The sequence below is a fragment of the Musca vetustissima genome, unplaced genomic scaffold, assembly GCF_032173495.1.
Source record: "Musca vetustissima isolate MV318-11 ecotype Yass unplaced genomic scaffold, APGP_CSIRO_Mvet_v1 utg12664, whole genome shotgun sequence".
Taxonomy (NCBI): Eukaryota; Metazoa; Arthropoda; class Insecta; order Diptera; family Muscidae; genus Musca; species Musca vetustissima.
Genome location: NW_026885900.1, coordinates 506,425 through 529,212, shown reverse-complemented (window position 1 = coordinate 529,212; position 22,788 = coordinate 506,425). Strand labels below are relative to the sequence as shown.

The window sequence follows — 22,788 nt, the reverse complement described above, 5'->3', positions numbered from 1 at the left end:
ATATATGTCATTTGATCTTTCAAACGGTCGCACTCTCACACACACTCACAAGTAAATAACTTTGGCTCTTCTTTGATGAAGTCTGAACGATGTTACTTATTTATGTAACATTATTGTAAATTATGTATTTGAAATACAGGAAAGAAGAACATTTATAAAGTAATTTAGGATCCAGAATTGAATAAAAAATACAGCAACAATAACAACGTCATTGACATCAATTCATGCAAGTCTAATTGGCACATCAATCAATGTTTTTGGCTTTAAAATTAATTCGAAATTCAAATCAATACTAAATTTACTAGCTAAACCCCTCTAAACAAAATGTATTCCTTTAAACGAAAACAAAAACAAAGCAATATTTGAGCATGATTGTACATTGAAAAAAAATCGGAAAACTTTTCTTAATTCTACTAACAGAGAAAAAAAAAACAAAAAATAATCATGTTTTCATCATTATTATTATAATTATTAATTTATTAACTGAAAATATAATAAGTGTTATACAATATACATTTTTATAAAACAATGTATAATGTATGAATTGAGACAAAAAATATAAAATACAAATAAACATTAAATACAAAATATGATGATATTCGACATTTAAATAGTTTTTACAAATATATTTTTTCTTGTACTACTCATAAAAAAGAAGAAGAAGAAGAAAAAACACAAAACAAAATACAACTGAACCCAGCTCCTGCTCCTACCCTTCTATAACTTCGTTAAATATTTAAGTATAATTATTATTATTATCGTAATTAATATAAACTAAATAAGTAAAATCAAGCAAGCAAGCATCAGCAGCAAACAATACTAATTATTATAATTATAAAACAACAACAAATTCTAATTATTAATGCATAAGTTATTATTGTGTAGTCTTAGAGAAACAAATAAAAGTTTTAACTTGGCTTTTGTTCTTTATCATCATTTTTTATTAGAATATTAACAAATTATTATTATTTTTAAATAAAAATAAAACAATCAAGAAACGTTTACATGAATTTATTACTCTTATACTTTTTGTTTTCTTTGACTTTGTTCTCAATTTAAATCCTTAATAAAAAATTAGCCGTTTATTTGTATTTAAGTTTGAGGAATACGATTATTAATTATGATTATAATGATATAAAATCAAACTTTATAGAGAAAAAAGAAATATTAGCGCAATCTATTGTACAATTGTATAAAATATGTTTTTATTTTTTGCTTAATAACTGTTTTTTCGATATTTTGTTTCATTAAAATTATTGTAAAGTAAGTAAGGAAGAACAATTATAGTTTATTTATTTCCAGCTTCTTTTTTGTATTAAATTAAATCGACAACAAGCAGCCAACCAATAAATAACGAAATACAATTATAAATACCTACTATTAGTTTGTTATATGCTATAAATATGAATGGACAAAAACAAAACAAAAAAAACTTTCAATTTGAATATCATTAGAGTATAGAATTTAAGTCATTATTAGCTTCAAACTCATTACAAAAATAATAAAATAGTAGCAAACAGGAATAATTATGCTATAAATATACATATATTTATATTTAATATATACATACATGATATGATTAGATAATAAAACTATAACAAAGTTTTTGAGACAAAATAAAAAAACCAAAACAATTGAAAAAAAAACATTATAAATTATGCATGGATGGGTATGAATGGAAGGAAGATGTATGGATGAATTTGGACATGAAACGAGACGAAAAATATAACAAAACCAACCAACCCACTAATCAAGGTAAATACCAAAACACAAGAATGCTTTACAAAGACTGTCAATAAATGCTTCAACAACAACAACAGGCTTATTAACAAACTAAGTGAAATAAAAAAACATACAAAAATAAACAAACAAATAAAAAAATATATGATCAGGATTTGAAGAATTGTGCCAACAACAAACAAACTCAATAATATCCTACTACACTACTAAACCACAATTTAAGTCTGATGAAATTATTTGTTAAACATAATAGAGAGAAATATTCTCGCTGATGTTATTTATATTTGTACTACTACTACTGAGATAACCAAATGAAAATATGAAACGAAAACGACGACACGGCGACTACGGAGAGAGAGAGGACATACATAGTAAAAGAGAGTAATAGAGTGATAGCGTTGGCTTTCATTCATATCCCTGATCGTAAAATTAAATATTTTTGTAATTTTCTAAAACACAATAAGCAACAACAACAACACATAAACAGTAAAGCATTTTAATATGAAAAAAAAATAAATAAAAGAGAAAAAATAACAACTAATTGATGTTAAAAAAAAAGAAAGAAAAAAATAAAACAAAACAAAAACACGAATAAATTGCTTACGAATACCTGAAATGTGTGAGAATGCAAGTTAGTAGTTACTAGTTTAAAAACATTTTATAAATAAGCCATAAACAACATAAAAACCGAAGAAGAAAGTGGAAGCCAGTGGAAGAAATTTGTGGAGTTTTTTGTAGTGTTATTTTGGGGGCGTGTTTTCAAGTTGATTGTTTTGATTGCCAAAAAAAAAAAAACAACAAATTTCGTTAATGGTATCTTGTTTTAAAAGGAATTGAGATAGTTTTGTGAGCAAAGTAAAGGTTTTATAATATGAACAAGGAAACACAAAGGATTAATAGATGCTATGCGAAATAGTCAAATACGTTCTATAATATTTTTAAACAATTTTTTGGGTAAGGATATAATTAATTATATTACCATTGAGGCTGTCTGATATTCCTACCATAATATAGTGTCACATATTTCGTCTTTTGCCAAGTTTATATTTACATTTTATCAATTTAATTGTTCAGTTTTATTTGAAGATACATTTGGACAATTTTTGAGACAACTGATTTCGTTTCGTTTTACATTCGCTATAAATCATATATGATATTTTAATTATAACCACTACAAAATTTTCTTCCAGTTTCTTCTACATCGGCTGAAATTTGTAAATATGAATAAATAAATGATAAACAATGAAAAACCAAAACGCTGTAGAATTGAGTAAGAGCATTCTGTATTATATATTTTTATTTCATTCTAATACGAATTCAACGAAATCATTTGACTATTGCTATTTGTCCAATCAATCCTTTTCACATTTTACGTTAGAAAGAAAATAAGAAGAAATAGTTTTTAATTACCACATCCTCAAAGAGAGCGGCATTTAACATTTTGAACATGACTACAATAATATTTCATGTATTAATTAGAATTTAAACGAAGAAACCTTAAAAAACTCACACACACAAATTTAAGACTTAACGCAAAAGCAGCAAAATGCTATGTAAAAAATTGGACAAGTGAAGTTTGCATTGTTATAAACACTGAAGATAGATCGATCGATAGCGAAGATAGTAAAGATGAACATGTGAATGAATTGTAATATATTATAATAGACGGTTCTAATTTAATGTAAAAAAGTAATCAATGAATAAACTAAAATCTTATAAAAACTTGCAATTATTATTATAATTTATTGAAGATATTACATATTAAGTGAGAATGAGAAATAAAGGAAAACTTAATACATAATAATAATAATTATAAATAACATACAATACAGAAATATACGAAAAAAATATAACAAATTGCCTTATTCGTATTGTTGCTACATCATGCCGAGTTTGGGGGTGGATCCAGAATGAAGTTGGGATAGAAACGCAATCCTTCCAGTGATTCATCGCGGCATAATTTGCCCAGACGTTCTGCGGCCAATAGACGTTCCTTGGCCAATATCAGTGATATATTGCGAGCCTTGGCCAATTCTTCCACAGCCAATGAAGTAGATTCCTGTACCAGATTCAGTGTATCGTTGGCAGTTAATTCATCATCTTGTGAATCCAATTGTAGCACCATAGCGCCACTGGGGAATGTGCGTAATTTGATTGGTCCCTCCATGCAACGACAGGCCTGTAGTAAATCTTCTGGTGATAAAAGTTCCAAACCTCTGGCTCGATTTACACGGCAGTATACATCGGCCAATGACATCATTCCTCCAGCTTCCTGTAAAGCGAATTCAATTAATATTGCTATTTCAAATTATCGATCGATGTAAATCAAACCTCTAGTGGATCTAGTAACATTTCACATAATTGTCCTGCCAAACTTTTGTAATAAGCAGATTCACTTGAGTAGCCGTCTCTAGTAACGGGATCATCAATGCCCAAACTCAGTAGATAGGACTTGAACCTAACAGTTTCGTCATCGGAAATTTCCCCTTTTTGGCTACGAATTTTATCACTAATTATCCTGGCAATAGACACCATGTCCTTAGCCATTGCCATTAGAACTCTTAGATCTTGAAAGGCCAGCGCAATGTTCTCCTCAGTTTCTTTGGTCTTTTGCTCGATGGCCTTTTCTATGCCGCCAATGCCAGTTCGCATTCGCAATTTTGCTTCCCTTGCGGCTTTTTCTTGGGGATTTTCTTGAAGGCCATCGCCGTTCAGGGCATTCGGAGTAGAAGGTATTTGAACATCCCATATTCTGGCCTGCAAAGTCTCTCGTAGTGCGTTAGCGAATTCCGGCAACACTCCATGCTTACCAGACAGTTTAATAAACGAGTTATTGCTATTGTCTAATGGTCCAGGCTGTTTGTCGGCTGCCGGAGGTCGTAGGTGTAGTATCAACCTTGTCTTACGACCAAACACATAATTACTAGCCTGTTCCTCGCTGACAGACACAATGTACTTCAAATTCAAGCATAGGCAAACAGCAGCTCTGGCAATCTCTCCAGGGCGGCCCCAAAACAATCTATGGGTTGTCAGCACCAGTTCTCCTTCCTCAAACTGTGTCTGTTTATAAGGCCAAGATATGAGTCATTGATAGCCAGTAGTCCTTTGCTTTACCTACCTTCTGATCGCCATCGTAGAGCTTAATCTGGCTTTCCTTGCTAACAAAAGATTCATTTTCGTTTAGTCTTGCTTGGATATATTCAAACCTATTCATCTCTTGATACCTCTGATGACCCTACAGTAGAGATGTCGTTGCGGAACGAACAAGTTCAACAATGAACTATTCCGAGCAGGGAATGAACGGAACTAGTTAAAGCTCATCTAGTTCCTTTTGTCTATAAAGTTCTTTTAAAAATTAACGCCACACCCTGTTCCCAACGTATATTTTTTCAATTTAAGTTACCTTTATTTCATAACGGTTATGTTTAGCAGAAGTTAAACCTCCGATGCTTATAATACCATAGACTGTTTGGGACTGCTACACTGCTACATATAGTCCTCATGGATATGTTTGTCCTTTGAACGACACAGTATGGACAGTGTATTAGTAGTAAATTCTATAATATTTTATATATTTTAGGGTATAGTAACGTTTGAAAAAATAAAACAAATAAATAAAATTTTTTACAAATTGATATGAAAATATATTAAAAAAGGGAAAATAAATATTAATAAATCTATTACCAGTAAAATATTTTTTTAATTCAGAGATTTTAAATTTGTATTTCTGGCTTTACATTTTTGACAGTTAATTGTGGCCAAAGCTGTTGCTGATACGGTTTCCTTTTGTCTGCTTTTCCACAGGCAGATTTTTATTTGGCAAATTTTTTGTTTTCTCTTTTGAAATTTTCGCTTGTTTTTCCATTAGAAAATTTTTCTTTGCCAAATTTGCGAATCAAAATACAAAAGAAAGAAAATAAAAGTCAAAAGTGTTTGCATTTTAAAGATTTTTTTTAATATTTTATTTATTTTTTATATATTTTATTATATAAATTGCAAAAATTAAAAATTTAATTTTACTTGCACAAATTAAATCAACAGGTTTGTAAACAAAAGCCAGCTGTGTGTCAGTAAAGCGAATAGGTTCAAAAGGAAATGTCAACAAAATTGTTTTCAACGAACAGAGCAAAACAGAATTTGCGTGTACGGCAAATTCTGAACAGGCAAATTTTTGTTTTTCTTCCTCGCACCCCTCTCGCCCACAAACTCAGTATTTGCCAAATAAAAATTTGCCGGTGGAAAAGAAGACTTAGTCTCCGTCCCACCTCATTCGTAAACTTTCGGTTATACCATTTTCAATTCATCTTTCTCGGCCGTTTTGTCTTCTCCTCCCATTCGTTACAGGTGGAACGTTTTTCAATTTTTTTCTCTTCGTCGATCAATTTCTTTAAATTTAGTTTTTCGTGTTAATTTTTTTATTAAATATTTAAATTATTCACAAAGTCTTGTATATTAATTACTTATATTTATATTAAATACAATAGAAGTGTACACGGGGCAGTGAAGTTCGCTTTCAACTCCAGAGAACAGGCGAAAGAAGGCGTTTTTGTGAACGAAATTTTTCTGGGAAGAAAAAAAAAACAACAGTGAACAAAAATAAAAATAATCTTGTTGCGCCACATATATTTTATATTAATTAATATTTATAATGGACACTGCCAAAACAACAACGGCGACGACGACGGAGGCAAGCAAAATGCTAGAAGAGGCTCTGTTGCAAATGGACGGTATTATAAACCAGAGTGGCGGTGGAAGAGGTTGTGGTGGTATTGCTGGTGGTGATCGTGGCGATCAAGCGACTACAGCCAGCCCAAACCCAAACGGAAGTTGTAATATATTAAATGAACGCAGTGTCATATCCAATGCAAATGTTCTGTCAACAGCAAAAACATTAGCCTTGGCCCTGCAACAGGTGAGAGAATTTTGTGTGTTTGTTTCTTTAATTTATCAAGAGATTAGTGTCTGTCAGCACAGGTCAGTATTTCGAACAGTACCCAATTTTAAATTATTCCACTGGAATAATTTAAACATTTTCTAGTTCCACCGAAAACTAAGCTAATAGAGTTGTGTGAAGAAGTGCAAAATTCACTTGAGGATTGGTAATTTCGAATTCATTAACTGTCAACAAGTGTGAATGTATTACATTCCATGGATCTTGGTTTTTTAGAACTTTCTTTCATGTTGTGCACTAGGTACTTACTGCACGACTATCTTATATATTTCGTTGTTAGGTGGGCCTAGCTGCTCCTACTCCAGATCCGGTTACAGCCGTAATTATTGGCGAATGGCTGGATCCCCACATACCCAGACCCAGTGACGATGAACGCGTTAGACGTTTATTGCGTGATAAAGAATCTTTAGCTTTACAATACCAAATGGTAGCCGACAAAGTCTGCGAACAGGCAGATCGCATAGTGGAACTTGAAGGATTACTAGCCGAGAAGACACAACAATTGAGTGCCAAAGATGAGCTATTGCAACGCCAGCTATGTACACGTTCTGAGCTGGAGACTCAAAAGCTTGAACTTATGTCGGCCCTAAGCGAACTGAAACTGCATAGAGCGGCCTTGGAGCGAGAAAATATGGAATTGAAAAATTTTGAAAACTTAACGGTATCCCAGGAGCCGCTAAGGAGAATTGCTGCCCCATTTGGCAGCATGGGCAACTTGCACCAATCGACACAGTCACCAAAAACACCACCCTCCTCATTGCGCCATCAAATACATCCGCTATATCATAGCTTACCCCGATCACAATGCCATAAGAACAATAACAGACCAAAGTTGCCCATAAATCCAAATCATTTGGGGGGCAACAACAACAATAACAATAACAGCAACCTCACAAACAATAACAGCAATAAATCATGTGAAAATAATAGACAGCGGAACGTTGCTTTTGCCTCGAATGAAAAAATACTCATTGATGATGATTGTGGCAGGGGTGGCGGTGGCAGTGGTCAGGACGGAATGTACGACAGTTATATGTCTCAATCGAATTCGAATTCAACTCCCTCTCCGACATTGAAAGAACGTTCGGCGAAAGGATTCCGTCAAATTTTTGGCAAGCTAAGGCGCAGCAATAGTGGAAATCTGGAGCTGCCCGCACTGGAGCAAGCAGAGCCAGAGTTTCGTAGAGGAGATCGTGCTAGGGCAACAGCTGGTGGTCGTATTGAGTGGTCAACACAGACATCGCAGGGCTCTGTAAATTCCAATAGGAATTGGAAGGAATGGACGTTGCAAGACGTTTGCAATTGGCTGGCCGAAATCGGCTTGCAATGCTATGAAGACGAATGCAGGTTAGTAGATAAAAATGGGACGCCGGACTATACTGTAATACGAATTAATTTGTTAAAAATTCCAGGAAATGGCTTAAAAATTACCCAGCAACTTTCTTTTTCAATGCCTCTCCTGTGGACATTGAAAAGGAATTGTGCCTAAAATCTCCCTTGCACCGCAAAAAGATTGTCTTGGCCATAGACGAACTATGTGGCAGAGAAGAAGACCCATTGGCATTGAAGGCTGCCCAACTCGATATAGGCTGGGTAGTGCGCTGGTTGGACGATATAGGCCTGCCTCAGTATAAAGATAACTTCTTGCAATGCAAGGTAGATGGGCGTATGCTACATCGTCTGACTATGGAGGACTTGACTCACCTGCAGGTGACATCATGTCTACACATTGCCTCTCTAAGAAGAGGCATACAGTGTATGCGTGAAATGGATTGGAATCCGGAATGTTTAATAAGACGTTCGACAAAGGTGCCAAAACGTAACAGTTCCGAGTTGCCAGACGAACAAACCGAAGAAGTTGTCGACACCAGTCTGGAGTATATAGCATTGTGGACAGCACACCGTGTTATGGAGTGGTTACGTGTAGCAGATTTATCTGAATATGCTCCGAATTTAAGAGGCGCTGGGGTACATGGTGCTTTAATGTTGTACGAACCCAGATTTAATGCCGAGTTACTGGCCGACCTATTGAGTATACCACCCAGCAAAACCCTGTTGCGACGTCATTTGGCCACACACTTCAAGGAACTTTTGGGACGAGATGTAATCCAAGGTAAACGAGATACTGAGGCCCAGCCTAACTATCAGCCACTGACCATAACAGCAAAGCTGAAGCCACCCAAAAAGACTCAATTCTCTTTGAAGCGAAGAAAATCTACAAAAGGTCTAACATGTGGTGGCACTGAAATCGAATGGACCGACTATGTATGCCCCATGAACGGGGGCTCGTCGAACGAACAACAGCATCATAACAACTCCAACACATCATCATCGTCAACAAACTCGACCAGCAATTCAACCCAATTGCAGTAAAGTGCATTTTCACCCCAAACATTCAACAAAATATATTTTATTTAATTTATACTTGTACTCATATTCCTTACTAACTTTAAATTTAGACATCCTCTCACACACAAACATATCCCGATGCATTTGAAATATTAAGTTGTGTTAGTTTGACCCGGCACTTTGAGACCTACTATTCTCTCTTTTAAACTCACTCGCTCACTATCCACTCAAAGAACCAATGTGTGTCTTCCAAAAACGCGTTCACAAAACAAAGTTTTGTCTCACGTTTTTGCTCAAACGAAAACCAAAACTAAAAGTAAAACGATAGTATTCCCAAGCATTAAAAATTTATTTATATATATAGTTAAATATCTATGTTTGTAGTATGACAAGGCATCCGGAAGCTATAACATTTTTAGTTTATTTTGTGTGTTTGAAAAAAAAACGAAAACGAAAAACAAATAGTCCACAAATACCGCAAGAGTATTTTCAACCCAAAATACCACTTCTACTGATTTATATTACAAAAAAAAAAGAGAAATTGTATTTATGTTCACCCTAGAATTGCATTTAAGTTTCAAACATATGTATATTAGGACGACCTACCAACCAGCAATACAATCCTTCGAACCCCAATGATAATTAAAATCGACAACCCTGAAATGAATATGTTTTATTTTTAAGCGTTTATTTTATTTCTTTTTATTGCTTGTTTCGAACAACATAACATTTTACTTATTTTAACGTACAAAATCGACAATTCAACTCAACTCAAAATGTTGCAGTATAAAAAATGAAATTGTCTTCAGCATTTGGTTTTATTTGTTCAAAAGTGTATGTATGTATATATACGCATTATTATGACAACATATATATATCCGCCGAATGCAGACGATGTGGAAAACAATAAATTAATAAATTTGTTAATCGAAATTGTAATACAAATTAAAAAGTAAAAAACAAAGAGAAAATTATACAAACAATAAACATTAACACTTAAATGACTAGAGTTTCACATGTATGTATGTATACTCGTAGGTATAAAATGTATTTTACTTATGTGTAAATTAAGGACGGATCTGTGTGAGATGTTATCGGCAATATCTGTGGGTGCAGGACATTGCCATTGCACTGAGTTATGGCATCCATGTTCTTCTATAAATGCTTAATAGGGCGCCTAACATTAGCCAGGTAGTCAGCCACTTACACACCAACAAATATCTAACAATATGCCTAAAGAGGTTATAAAACAAAGGTCACAACAAAACTTAAATCATATCTTTGGCAGCATTTTAGATGATTTCTTAATTAATATTTACAAAAATAGATTTAAAATGATGATAATATTTATTATGACTTAAATAATTAGCTGTGGACAAAATTGTTCCATGTATGTATGTTACAACAGAAAGCCTCTTGAATGTAGAAAACAGAGTGAATGGAAACGAAATTAACCGAATAGTTGTTGAGATGTTAATGATGCCGCAAATTGCACTGTTTCTGGGATTGTTTAGAATTTGGATTCGAAATGTACAAGGAAAGTATACAACGTACACGTTCATTCAATTGCATGTTCTTCCGCTCTATCGTGGACTAGAACACTCTCCAATGTCGAAAAATCTCCAGTAATCGACAGGTGCGGCATCGTCACAAGTGACGCATCCTTTTCATCATCTTTAGTTGCAGACGGCGGAGCCATCGTTGTTGCTGTACTCGACAGCATAACTACTTCATTTCCATTTCTCTGTACATCGTCGGGCAAGTAATCTTTCCAATTCCTGAATAAATATCGAGTAAATTTTTTCAACTGACGAAACTTGCAATATGTTGCTCCTTCAGCCGATTCCAACTGTTGTGTTTGTATAAGAAATCCCTGCTCTTTGAAAGTCTTCTCTAGTTTCTCTCTTTGCGTGCTTCGCCTCAACTGATGCAACGCTTGCTTCTTGCGGGATAGCATATATCGATTTGTACTTGACGGCGATGTGGATGGTGTTGGGCTGTACTCGAAATTCTCTTCGAAATAGTTTGTGAGGACAGATTCATTCGGTCTGATGTCTTCAGTAATAGTTGCAGTCGTGGCTGGGGGTGGTGGAGTTTTTGAAGTCATTATTGTCGGAGCAATAGCACTGCTATTTGTTGTTGGTGGCGGCGGCAAAAGTATGTTGGCAGATGGAGACTCTGGTATGTGCAACAATTCATTGCTAAGTCCCGTCGACGGAGGCGGTATATCTACTAGGAGCTTTTGTCCAGTTCCATGTAGTAGTCCGCCGCTTTGCATTACTTCTCTGGGAAAGTACTCATAGCCTCTGGTGGTCTTATCGCCCGTTCCACTGAAGTACCGATAATTACCTCCGGCATCTACCGAAAGCATTTTCTTTTCTTGCAATGTCGGCTTAGAGCCGCCCGTAAACTTAAATTTGCAGATGCTCACTTCTGTTGCTGGATTAGAGGTGTTCTCTGTATTCATTGGCGGTATGAAAATGGCGGAGCGTTTGCGTTTTTGAGGTGCGTGCTGCTGTGTGTTGCTGCCTGTTACAGTACTTGAGCTTGCATTTGTGGCCGTGGAGTTCTCCGACTTTATGGATGACGGTGTAGACATCTGTTCTGGATATTCCAAGTTCAAACTGTTGGCCATCGATGGTGCGGGACTCGACGCCGGACCCGTTGTCTTTTCCACCTTAGGAGTCAAAAAGAGGCCACTGGGTATGGGAATTTTTAAGGCTAGCTGATTGTCTTTCTGAATTGTTTTTATGGGACCGTTGGCATTTTGCAATAAAACCCCACTCTCCAGGAGTTTTTGGTAGTATAGCGTCAATGGGTCCAACGGAGATTCTTCAGTTTTTGTTACGGGTTTCGAAGCGATAGGTGATGCCGGAGGAATGTCTTTAGCCTCCAATTTTATGTTATCATTGCCCAGTTCATTGAGATTTGTTAACGATCTTTTCAGGTTATTCGCCAGCATGGAATCGCGATCAATGTCGGAGGGCGTTGTTATGGGCGGTGTTGGGCAACTTGAGTTGGTCTCCGAATCATCGTCTGCACTGGAAATTGAATAGGTATCAGCTTGCTGATCCCGTAAACAGAGATTCAAGGGCTGTTCTTCGCAGTCTTCAGTCTTTGTGGGGTTATCCCCTAAACGGTACTTGAGATCGACTTGAGAATCATCGCATGGAGTCTGTTTCTTGGGCATAATGGTTCCATAATTTTTATATATTAAATGACATATATCTGCCTTTTTGGGTTTGCGTCCCCTGCGAGGCTTGCTGTTATCCAATGTGATTTCACCCATATAGGGTAGGTCGGAATACAAATGTGCTTTCCTATGATTAGAAGATTTTGTGGCAGTTTTTGTGGTATTGACCTCGACATTGCTGTGCACGACGACAGTGGTGTTTCTATTCTGATTCTGGGGATTGTTATTGGAATCTAGAGGAGACTGTTGTGCCTGCTTGTTTGGTGGATTGGTGGAGCGCTCCGCAGCCTTTGAAGCATTTGCCGTTCTTTGCATTTCGGCAATTTTCTGCAACCAACTTCGTACATTTTCATGGGAATTCCTGTGGTGGGGTTTGGAAGTCGGACGTTGTTGGGTTGTGTTTGATTTTGCCGGCTTCGTTGGTCTCGCCTGGCCTTGTGTTGCTTCGTAATGGCTAAGATATTCGGGCGGTAGTGCCTGATGGTGAAACCGAAGTTTGATGGAATTGTTCGGCTTCTTCCTCGTCTTAACAGAACCTGAGCTGCGCTGTTTTTGATTTGTACATTGGGTGGTCAATGCGGTGCAGGAAGCATTATTCTCTCTTTGTTGTTGTTGTTGCAATTGTTGCTGCTGTTGGTTTCGGGCACTCATTAGATTGGCTTTAACTTTGAGTTGTTGTTTGGTGAGGTTACTGCATCCGCTTTTTATCGGTCTTGTATTTGGTTCGGAAGACGGCAGTATTGATGGAGGAGGTGGTCCACTAACAGATTTTCGTATTGTTGTTGTAAATATTGGACGTTCCTGTGCTGCTATCGAGCTGCTAGATGTACGTGGCAGTTCATCTGATGCTAATAGACATTTGGCGAAATCAGCTGGATGTTCATCGTCATGACTAATGACACTATTAGCTCCGTGGCTAATTAGAGGATCCTCGGAGCCCTGGAGCAACAGTTTACTATTATTGCTGTGATCAAACCGTTGACTATGATGGTTTTGGTTATGATGATGGTGGTGGTTGTGGAGTACGGATAAACGATGGTGAGCCAATTCGTGGCTGTTCATGGGATGCTGTTGCCAAGTACTTGGATGTGAGGGAAATAAATCTAAGGTGTTGTTATCTTCAAGTTTAACTGAGGCAAATGCAGTTGTGGGCGCTACATTATCAACATCCACTGTCAGATGTTTGGGCAATATCGGACTGATTGGCGATGAACTTTGAATTCTGGATATGAGGGTTGGGCACATATCCTTGTCGGTGTGATTATTGGTGGAAGTTAGACATTCGCCAACATTCAGCAGTGAGAAATCATCTCGGGAAATTTCTTGCATACTATGGCCAACTGAAAAGAGAAACACAAATACAATTGATTATAATAAGACAAACGGCAAAGGTAAAGGACAACAAGAGAAGGAAAATAGAGTAGTAATGAATTCTCAACAATTACCGTTAAATAAAAATTCGGGTAACATTTTTAAATTATCCATCAATGTCATACAATGATTATTTTGAATCAAAAAGGAGACACCACCAAACAACACAGCTCATTTGACAATCGATCAAAACAAACGAACTGTCGCCGTTAACACCACAAGAGCAGAACAGAACATACAAACAAACAGACAGGCAGACATTACGTGCAAATCAATGCAAACATTTATTTACCGGTACTCTGCTGTGCTCAGAGAATGCACAACACACGCGAGAGACTTTAATGCAGTAGAGTAGTGATGGCGGACAGGGTGGCGTATACGTGTTATAGTAAACCGTTATAACTTAATTTTCATTCATACGGCGAGAGAACAACCAGCGAAGAGACCAGAGAATCCATGTGAGTAAAACTTTCGCTTGCCTTCCTTTTGTTTATATCGTTTTGGGATTTTTCGGTTTTTTGTTTTTGGTTTTGTTTTCTTTCTGTTGTTGTTGTTGTTGGCTCATGAAATTTGATGCCCTTTAATTGTGAATATGACCAAATACGGATTAAAAGCAACAAAACACAACATCAGATCACATGTACACAAACACACACGGTCTCTCAAATACACATGCATACACGCGCTCGCGTTTTTAGCCGAATAAATTTTGAAAAAGTCAAGAAGTGAATTCTTTTCGTGATGACCAATCGTTATGGGGATCTAATAATAAATTCAGTATTTTTGTGTGTTATTTATTTTTTATTTTCTTTTTCAATCGCATGAAATTTAAATAGTTCGGCAGATAAGTTCAAAATTTGTTCAGACACTTGTTAATAAAGGCCATTTTGTTTTGATTTTCCGTTGATGATTATGATTTTGGGCAGATGTCCGTCCGCATGGGAATTTATATATTTTCTTGTTTTGTTTTTTTTAAGTGAATCCGATTATTTGAGGTCGATACGAAAGAGGCACACACGCGTTTCTTTTACTCTTTCGTTTGACATTTGTTTGTCTGTCCGCCAAACAATACGCGTTGACATCCAAAACGCAACTAAAAATCAAGCGCAGAAAAATATCTTTATTGCCAAAGAATCTAAATATCCACCTTAGATGGATGTTGTTGGTTGTTTCATCGTTTTTTCCCGTACGACTCTGCCACATTTCACGATCATCGGCATTAGTTAGCATCAGTCAGGCAGGCAGGCAGCCTGGCATCAACATTAGCAAAGAGTATATGGTATAAAGAATTCAACAACAAGAACAAAAACAACAATAACGATGTAACGTCATAGACTCACACATAATGTCGACAGTGTGCTGATGTTTTTGAAAATGAATGTAAATGATGAAAGAAATTTCTTTTTTTTTTTGTTATTGCCCATTTCAAGTGGAAGATTTAAAAATCTACAAAAAATGGTATTCATTGGAATTTTGTATTTCTCTGATTAATTTTTGAGAACATTAAATTTGTATGAATTATTGTTAATTTGTTATGATTTCAGGAAAACCGACCAATTACTTGTCAATCGCATCCTAGGCAATATGAGAACAATGTGAGAATTACACACACAAATAACGAAACAAATTAACCCATTGAGTGGCACAAAAAAGATTATATACATTATATGTGTATATTAGCTATTTAGGACCAAAGGAGCTTTTCAATCAATGTACTTCGTTTGGAAAATGTGATTTGGATTTTCTAAGACCTTTAAACATTAGTACCGATATTTAAGGGCTATGTTAAAAACTGTACCAGACCGAGGACTTCATAAAAAAGAAGCAACAAAATACCAACCCATCACATGATCTGAACATACAAATATTTTATATCTATAAATTTATTTTCATTCACAGTAACCAGAACGTTAAATAAGTCGTGTATTTCGCCAAAGACAAACATATTTGGAATATTTAAATACGTATACGCGTGTGTGTATGTATATTTAGACACCAATTTTTAGTTGGTATCATTAAATATTTTTGCCATTTTCCAAACATATATGTGTGGGTGTTGAATTAAAATTATCGCCGCTCTTTTTTCTCTTAAAATAAAACCAATCTACTTTGAGAGTCAATGAAGCCTTGCGAAATAATAGACTCTTTAAGTATATTTTTCGGGTGCTGCTGATGGAATTCACGTCTTCGCCTCTATAAATGTGAAAAGTTCGTCAAAAGCAAAGGAAAACAAGCTTTAAACATCATTTGCTTAATTTATTTGGATAGCGGCGAGCGGCGGCATTGTCCACATACACACACCCCACAAAACAAAGTCACCCAAAAAAAAAAACTATTTTCGGACATAACCACAACACTATTCTAATGTTAAAAATAGCCAACAACAAAAAAAGAACGAAATTAAATGAAAAACAAAAATTTCATTTTGGCCACTTGTTTGAATTCTCTTGTGCTGTGCCATTAATATTTCAACATCACTAAAACATAACAGCCGAAGCGAAGCGAAACAACCCCCTGCCAAAATATTTCAAACTTTTCAATTGTCAAACAACGGCAACGAGCGAGCAACGTGTTTTCTTCTTTGTTTTTTCCTTTTTCGTTAAATCTGCACTAGCGCCATAATAACAAAGTGTGAGCAACATACGGAGAGAGAGAGAGGGGTTGTGTGTGTGTGTGCGTGTGTGTGAGGGAAAATGATCGGTTATAGTGTAATAATTATCAATGGTAGTCAATGGAACGGAAACGGAAAGAAATATTAAAGGTTGATTGTTGTTGTTTAGCGGTAAATCATAACAAAAATAGTACTTCTATATTTTAACTGTTCGGAAAATGTCATTTAAAACAGTATACATGTATGTGTTGATTAACCGGAAACTGGAGACTTTTGTGTCATTTCCCCCAATACCGAAACAAACATAGACTGTTTGTCTCTTCGTTTCTATTGGTATACGCAAATCCATAATATAAATGTTTCAAGAGATTTACTATAAATAGCCAACGTCTTATTGAGTCGTTGTACAACAGCATCTCTGCATAGATCTATTTAAATGTATCCATAAGTGGGTCAAGTCTTTTAGGGGGTAATTAAGTATATTTTTAAAGTAAGTTGATTTCGAAGAGCATTTCCGAGCGTGTGTGTGTGTGCTTGTGTGTAAAAACAAAAGTCTATTCTGAGAGAGAGAGAGAGAGAAAGAGAGAGAATGAGGTACAAAAATTCTCTTTTTAAGAGGAGGAGTAGAGATTGATTTGGAGGTTTTGTTTACATCAATTTTGGCTCGATGAAAAATGAAATCGAATGATTATAGGATGAAGTTTTAATCAGTTTTTTTTGTATCCAAATTAAATTAAAAAAACTGCGATTAATTTGAGCAGAAATCTCTTCGCCATACATTAACGTATGATTAATATGAAATATCTGCTACTTATAGCGTATACGTAATTTTTCTTTATTTACTGACTACTTATGTAAGGGTTACTGCGACTGGACTGAACTCTATACCTTCCATGGAATATTTCTTCATACCTTCCATGGAATATTCCTTCATGGAATATTTCTCCGAAATAATTTTCTGTGATAAATTATTTTAACAATCACTGGTAATTAGCTGTATTATCGGAGTACTGTTTTGTTTCCGATATACCCGATATAAAACTGGAAAAACCAACACGATATATTTGTTAACCTTGCAATTTTAGTTATTTTAGTTTTGGCCACCAGTACATACATAACAAATAAATCTATATGGAATGCAAATAATTAACATCCAATAATAAAAGTTGTCATTCCCAGCTACCATTTTACCCAATCAAACGTTTGCTCTTCAATTTTTTTTGATATTTGGGTTCTCACTGAGGTAATTTAATATCTACTCAAATTATTATTTACATGATTGTCATTACATATAACTAGACACTTCCCTAATTGTGTTTATATCAATTTTTTTTATATTCGAATCGGAACCACTTAATAAATAATAATTTAAGTTGCCATTAACATTTAAAAATGTTGTAATTATAAGCTCGTTACAAATTTTGTAATTCTCTTTTTTTATACTGAATATGGCCAAAACTAAATTAACCACTTCATAATAATATGCAGAATATGTCACAAACGCCTGCATTGGTTACTGCCATAAATGCCTGTAGCCAACTGCTGAACAAGTACCGGGCAAATTATAACAAAAACAACAACGACGACGACAACAGCAACAACAAAACACCGTGTTTCATTAAGAAATTCCCTCATGTTATACATCCTCTCAATCTCTCTTCGGCTCTTCGTGTTTCTTTCTCTCTCACTACTGTCTAGGTTACATTTCTTGTGTCTGACAGATTCAAAGGTTCTTGACAGCAGAGAACAAGCAAAAACAAAAACTGTCATGGTAAGGTAACAAAATGTAGGTGTTGACAAACACAGACGTTTACATTGGCACTCTCGTGCATGCATCTGAACGAAGTGTGAATAATCTTGGGATTGAAACAAATATTTAACAAATTTTTAATTTGTTTAACTACACACACAGTACACTAAATATGGCATTTGGGGGATAATATTAGTTAATAAATCATAGCACACATCGCATAATGATGTAAGCTGGAGTGGTTGTTGTTGCCGTTGTTGTTGCTGCTGCTATTAATGACAAATGCACTTGAAAGTGTCATAATTGTGGTGGCATACAATTCAGCTGGCTTCACGTCGCTGCCTCTCAAACACCATTCGAATTTGAAAACTAACTACAAAATCTAATCAAGCGGAATGCAAAACTGAAATTGAAATTATTGGAAATATGCAAAAAAAAAAAATAACAATCAGGTTTTGTCCATTTTCGGTTGAAAATAATTACTCTTATAGCCGCAGTAACAACAACAAAACCATTAAGAACAGCTTTATTTAGTTAAGCTGTCCACCCTCTATGAGTGCTGCCACACCACACCACCAGCACCACCACCTCCGACAACAACTTTGAGAACGCAGACGCAAACGTTTTTGTCGAAAATTTATTAATGCAAAAAAATAAACAGACGGACAAACGGAGGGGCTAACTGGAGGAATTACATTAAGTCATCCAAGTGGAAGGAAGCAGACGACGAGAAGGAGGAGGAGGTGGTGTTTACAACAACTAAAATCGACAACTGTCAAATGGTACTATTTGGTGTGGGAGTAAATGTGTGAGCCACATTTTCTTTATTTTGTCTACTTTTTTGTTTGCTGTTTCATTAAAATGCTGGCTTCAGAACCTTGGGAAATCTATAAAATATCAAAATCATTTGTGTGCCATAAATTACATGAACTGCCTCAATCCATATTTGCCACATTGTTGGTATATACAAACTAATCCGCTGTGGTCAGAATATTTGTTTATTTCTTTATCTTTTTTCGATTTAATAATAATGCAAATTTTATATTTCAAAGGACTTTGAAGCGATTGAAAAAATTGAGAACCAGAATTTGAAAATTACGTTGAATTGGTTTGTGTTCCAGGAACTGCAAAATAGTATTATAGTTCCGCTCCATAGCTTCTACAATGTTTGTAAGTTTTTACTACGTGCCATAACCAAAAAATAGGTCAAATTTAAGAGATTACAAATCAAATTTATTTTCTTTAACAAAAGATATATCCAAGAAATTAGACCAAGCAGAAATGGGAACCCGAAATCCCAGGAATATTTTATTCTCTAAGAATATTAAATACCATATTAATTAGATTGGAAAATTCGGAGAGACTAGAAACGTATTTTCAGAAGAAAGGACAAGAAAAACGTGAGCGTGAGCAAATCGAGATGTACTGGAGACAGAATGAAGTCCGGAAATTTTACCAACGAGTAAAACACCAAACCGAAGGCTTTGGCACAGGCGCATCCTCCTGTAGAGATGAAGATTGAAACCTGGTGACAGATACAGTCAGCGTGTTGAGGATCTGAAAGGAGCATTTTGAAAAGATTCTGGTATCAAATAGTGGCGGCGAAGAAGATACCCCAGAACCAATAAGAGATGACGGTATACAGTGTATACCAACCACCTAGCCAAGATGAGGTCAGAATAGCAATTAATCGGCCGAAGAACAATAAAACAGCAGGTGCCGATGGATTACCAGCCGAACTATTCAAGACCGTTGGTCAGATGCTGGTCAGGAGCATGTACCAGCTGATTAGTACAATTTGGCTAGAGTTGTGCATGTCTAATCATTGGAACCTCAGCATCCTGTGTCCCGTGCACAAAAAAGGAGACAAGACGATATGTTCTAACTATAGATGAATAAGTCTCCTTCCCATCGCATATAAAGTTCTGTCCAGCGTGCTGTGTGAACGACTGAAACCAATGGTCAATGACATTATTGGACCATACCAATACGGCTTCAGGCCTGGCAAATCCACCATTGACCAGATTTTCACTCTGCGCCAGATCCTAGAAAAAAACTCACAAAAAACACACCGCATTCGACAGCCCTATCCGTTCGGAGGGATTTTCCTGCAAAATTAATACGGCTATGCAGGATAACTTTAACTTGTACAATGGCAGCAGTTAAAGTAGGAAAGGACCTCTCGGAGCCCTTCAATACAGAAGGAGGATTCAGACAAGGTGACAGTTTGTCGAGTGACCTGTTCAACAACCAGCTTGAAAAGGTCATACGAGATGCACATGTGAACAGAAATGGCACTCTGTACATCAAACAGCATGTGTTTCTCTCCGACGACATCGACATAATGGGTCGAGAAGGAGTGGGACTGGCAGTAAATGACGAAAAGAACTAGCTGATGGTATCAACGTGCAAGACGTTCGGTAGACTCGGACCAACTGTGGAACTTGAAAACTACAGCTTCGAGGTAGTGAACGATTTTATATACCCCGGAGCCGCCATAAACAAAACTAAGAACATCAGCTTTGAAATCCGTAGGAGAATAGTGTTGGCCAATTGATGCTACTATGGTCTGAGTAAGCAACTCAAAAGCAAGGTCACCTCTCGCCAGCTTTGAAATCCGGAGGAGAATAGTGTTGGCCAATAGACGCTACTATGGTCTGAGTAAGCAACTCAAAAGCAAGGTCACTTCTCGCCGGACCAAACTCACACTCTACAAGACGCTGATATTACCCGTGCTGTTGTATGGATCTGAAGATCTATGGGCCGATCTGCGTCGATGGTGAATATCGCCGTCGAACGAACCATGAGCTATACCATATATTCTCGGACATCGACATAGTTAGACGGATCGAGCGGCAGCGACTACGTTGGTTAGGCCATTTTGTGTGAATGGATGAAGATGCCCCAGGCATTTAAAAGCGAGTCAAGTGATGGTTCACGCAGGAGGGGAAGGCCACGAATCCGATGGAAAGATCAAGTAGAAGACAACATCTCGGAAAATGGTATTTCAAATTGGATGAGATGCGCACAAGACCGACGCGCCTGGAAATATTTTTTAAGCTGGGCTTATGGAACAACCGTTCTGCTAAGTAAGTAATCATAAATAATGCGGTTACCCTCGGATATTGCTAAGTTTAAGGGTTCTTCGAAGAATTTATAACATCCGGGAAGATATTTCGAAGTGTATGAACGACCTTGTTTTAGAATTGCCAACGGAGGTCGTACAGTACTCAGGATCTGAAGAAAGCTCTGTAGGAAAATAAAAGTCTCCGTCGAATATATTTTTCCGCTTAGTGCTATTAGTGTAATTGCAAAACATACATACAAATATATGTACATAAAATGTAAAATTTCGATAAAATCATGTTGTTGTTAGTGTTCTTCCTCGTTTTGGTTCCTCCTGCTGAGAAAATACCAAATTAATTAGTCATTAAACTGATGGAATTCCCATTAGTTTTATGCGTCTTTATTTGTTGCTGCCTTTGCTGTCTAATTCAATACCACCACTTCATTTGTGTTTTGGTAAATTGTCATTTATTATTTGTTTTATTGTTAATGTTATTTTATTTCAATTCGCTGTTGTTGTGGTTATTGCCTGTATTAGCCACAATGCAGGTAAGGTATCACATAATATGCGCTCTCTCACCATATTTTATAGTTAATTTTTTTTGGCTATTGGATGTTCAATGGACATACTTGTCGTTGTTGCATTTATACATTTTGCTGTTGTTGTTGGTATTTTTTTTCGTTTCAAAAAAAAGGCATACCGCCAACCTACCAAACATTGCCATCACCACCAGCGCACAACGGCGACTGCGACGATTGCGACGACAACTTACAACTGCTTTACGATCCCAATTTTCACCATTTAAAGAGCCTATGACCATAAATTTCAATACCAAAAAATGCAAAATGAGTTACCCCTGCCGAAAAAGTAACGATGCGATCGATGTGTGTAGCCAGACAAAGGCAAGCAAACAGCCCAACAACAACAGCAACACAACATCGCCTCTAAAAAGTATGAATGAATAAAAAAACTGAAGAATGAATGGAAAATATGCAGCAATAAAAGTGGCCGTCTGTCTGGTCTGGTCTGTTTATATATTTTTTTGGCAATATCGAAAATAATTGCACGACCCATTGGCAGGGAAGATGAGAAAATTGTTTTATGAATGGTACTACACACCCCTTCACCCAAGATTAGCATTAAGTTAATTATCTTTAATTTTTTTACAAATATTTCTTTTTATTTGCAAATGAAATTGAAACCTTGCAATGTCCCATTTAAAAAGTGGACACAACCTCACATTGCGAACAATAGGAAATATTTGCAAATCGTTTTTTGTTGATTTTTGGTTTGGTTTCTGTTTGTTTGTCTTTGTTTTTTTTTTTTTGGTATGTCTGATCGTGTTTGCGTTTATTTGTCCATATGTCGGGCCTGTTTGACACTTTTAATAGACATCCATACATAAAACTTTATATGGCGGCTCGTTTATTTTCACCAAATAAGAATGTGAAAAAGCACTGCGGGGGACAATACACCACAGCACATATGTACGTGGTGGCATACCCCCCTAGTCAGCCATCCAATCTACCACACCATTTACACAAAAAGGACTTTATATGGATACTTTGTTACTAAACGGCCAAGAAATGCAAAATAATTTGTTTTCCCGTTTGCGTTTGCAATTATTTTGGGCATATTTTTTTGGGCTTTAAATTGTGTTGTTGTTGTTTGAAATGAAGAAGTTTCACTTATTTTGGGCATATTTTTTTGGGCTTTAAATTGTGTTGTTGTTGTTTGAAATGAAGAAGTTTCACTT

The 22,788-nt window shown here is 36.1% G+C and overlaps 3 protein-coding genes across 3 annotated transcripts; 1 reads left to right on the top strand and 2 right to left on the bottom strand.

Annotated features, from left to right (window-relative positions):
* Positions 1-3,622: 3,622 nt before the first annotated feature.
* LOC133333236 (vacuolar protein-sorting-associated protein 36) lies at positions 3,623-4,956 on the bottom strand. The gene is made up of 3 exons (XM_061541563.1): positions 4,859-4,956; positions 4,072-4,800; positions 3,623-4,012 (listed from the first exon to the last, which is right to left on the bottom strand). Exons 1-3 carry the CDS (start codon positions 4,952-4,954, stop codon positions 3,623-3,625), a joined length of 1,215 nt encoding a protein of 404 aa, XP_061397547.1. The 5' UTR covers positions 4,955-4,956.
* A 1,432-nt stretch (positions 4,957-6,388) lies between these two features.
* Positions 6,389-9,065, top strand: LOC133333235 (liprin-beta homolog). The gene is made up of 3 exons (XM_061541562.1): positions 6,389-6,652; positions 6,972-8,038; positions 8,104-9,065. Exons 1-3 carry the CDS (start codon positions 6,389-6,391, stop codon positions 9,062-9,064), a joined length of 2,292 nt encoding a protein of 763 aa, XP_061397546.1. The 3' UTR covers position 9,065.
* Positions 9,066-10,598: 1,533 nt separating this feature from the next.
* LOC133333234 (uncharacterized) lies at positions 10,599-13,412 on the bottom strand (the record flags this gene model as incomplete). Its single annotated transcript, XM_061541561.1, has 1 exon — positions 10,599-13,412. A coding segment is annotated over one exon (2,814 nt), but the record flags the coding sequence as incomplete, so codon positions are not given.
* Positions 13,413-22,788: the final 9,376 nt, after the last annotated feature.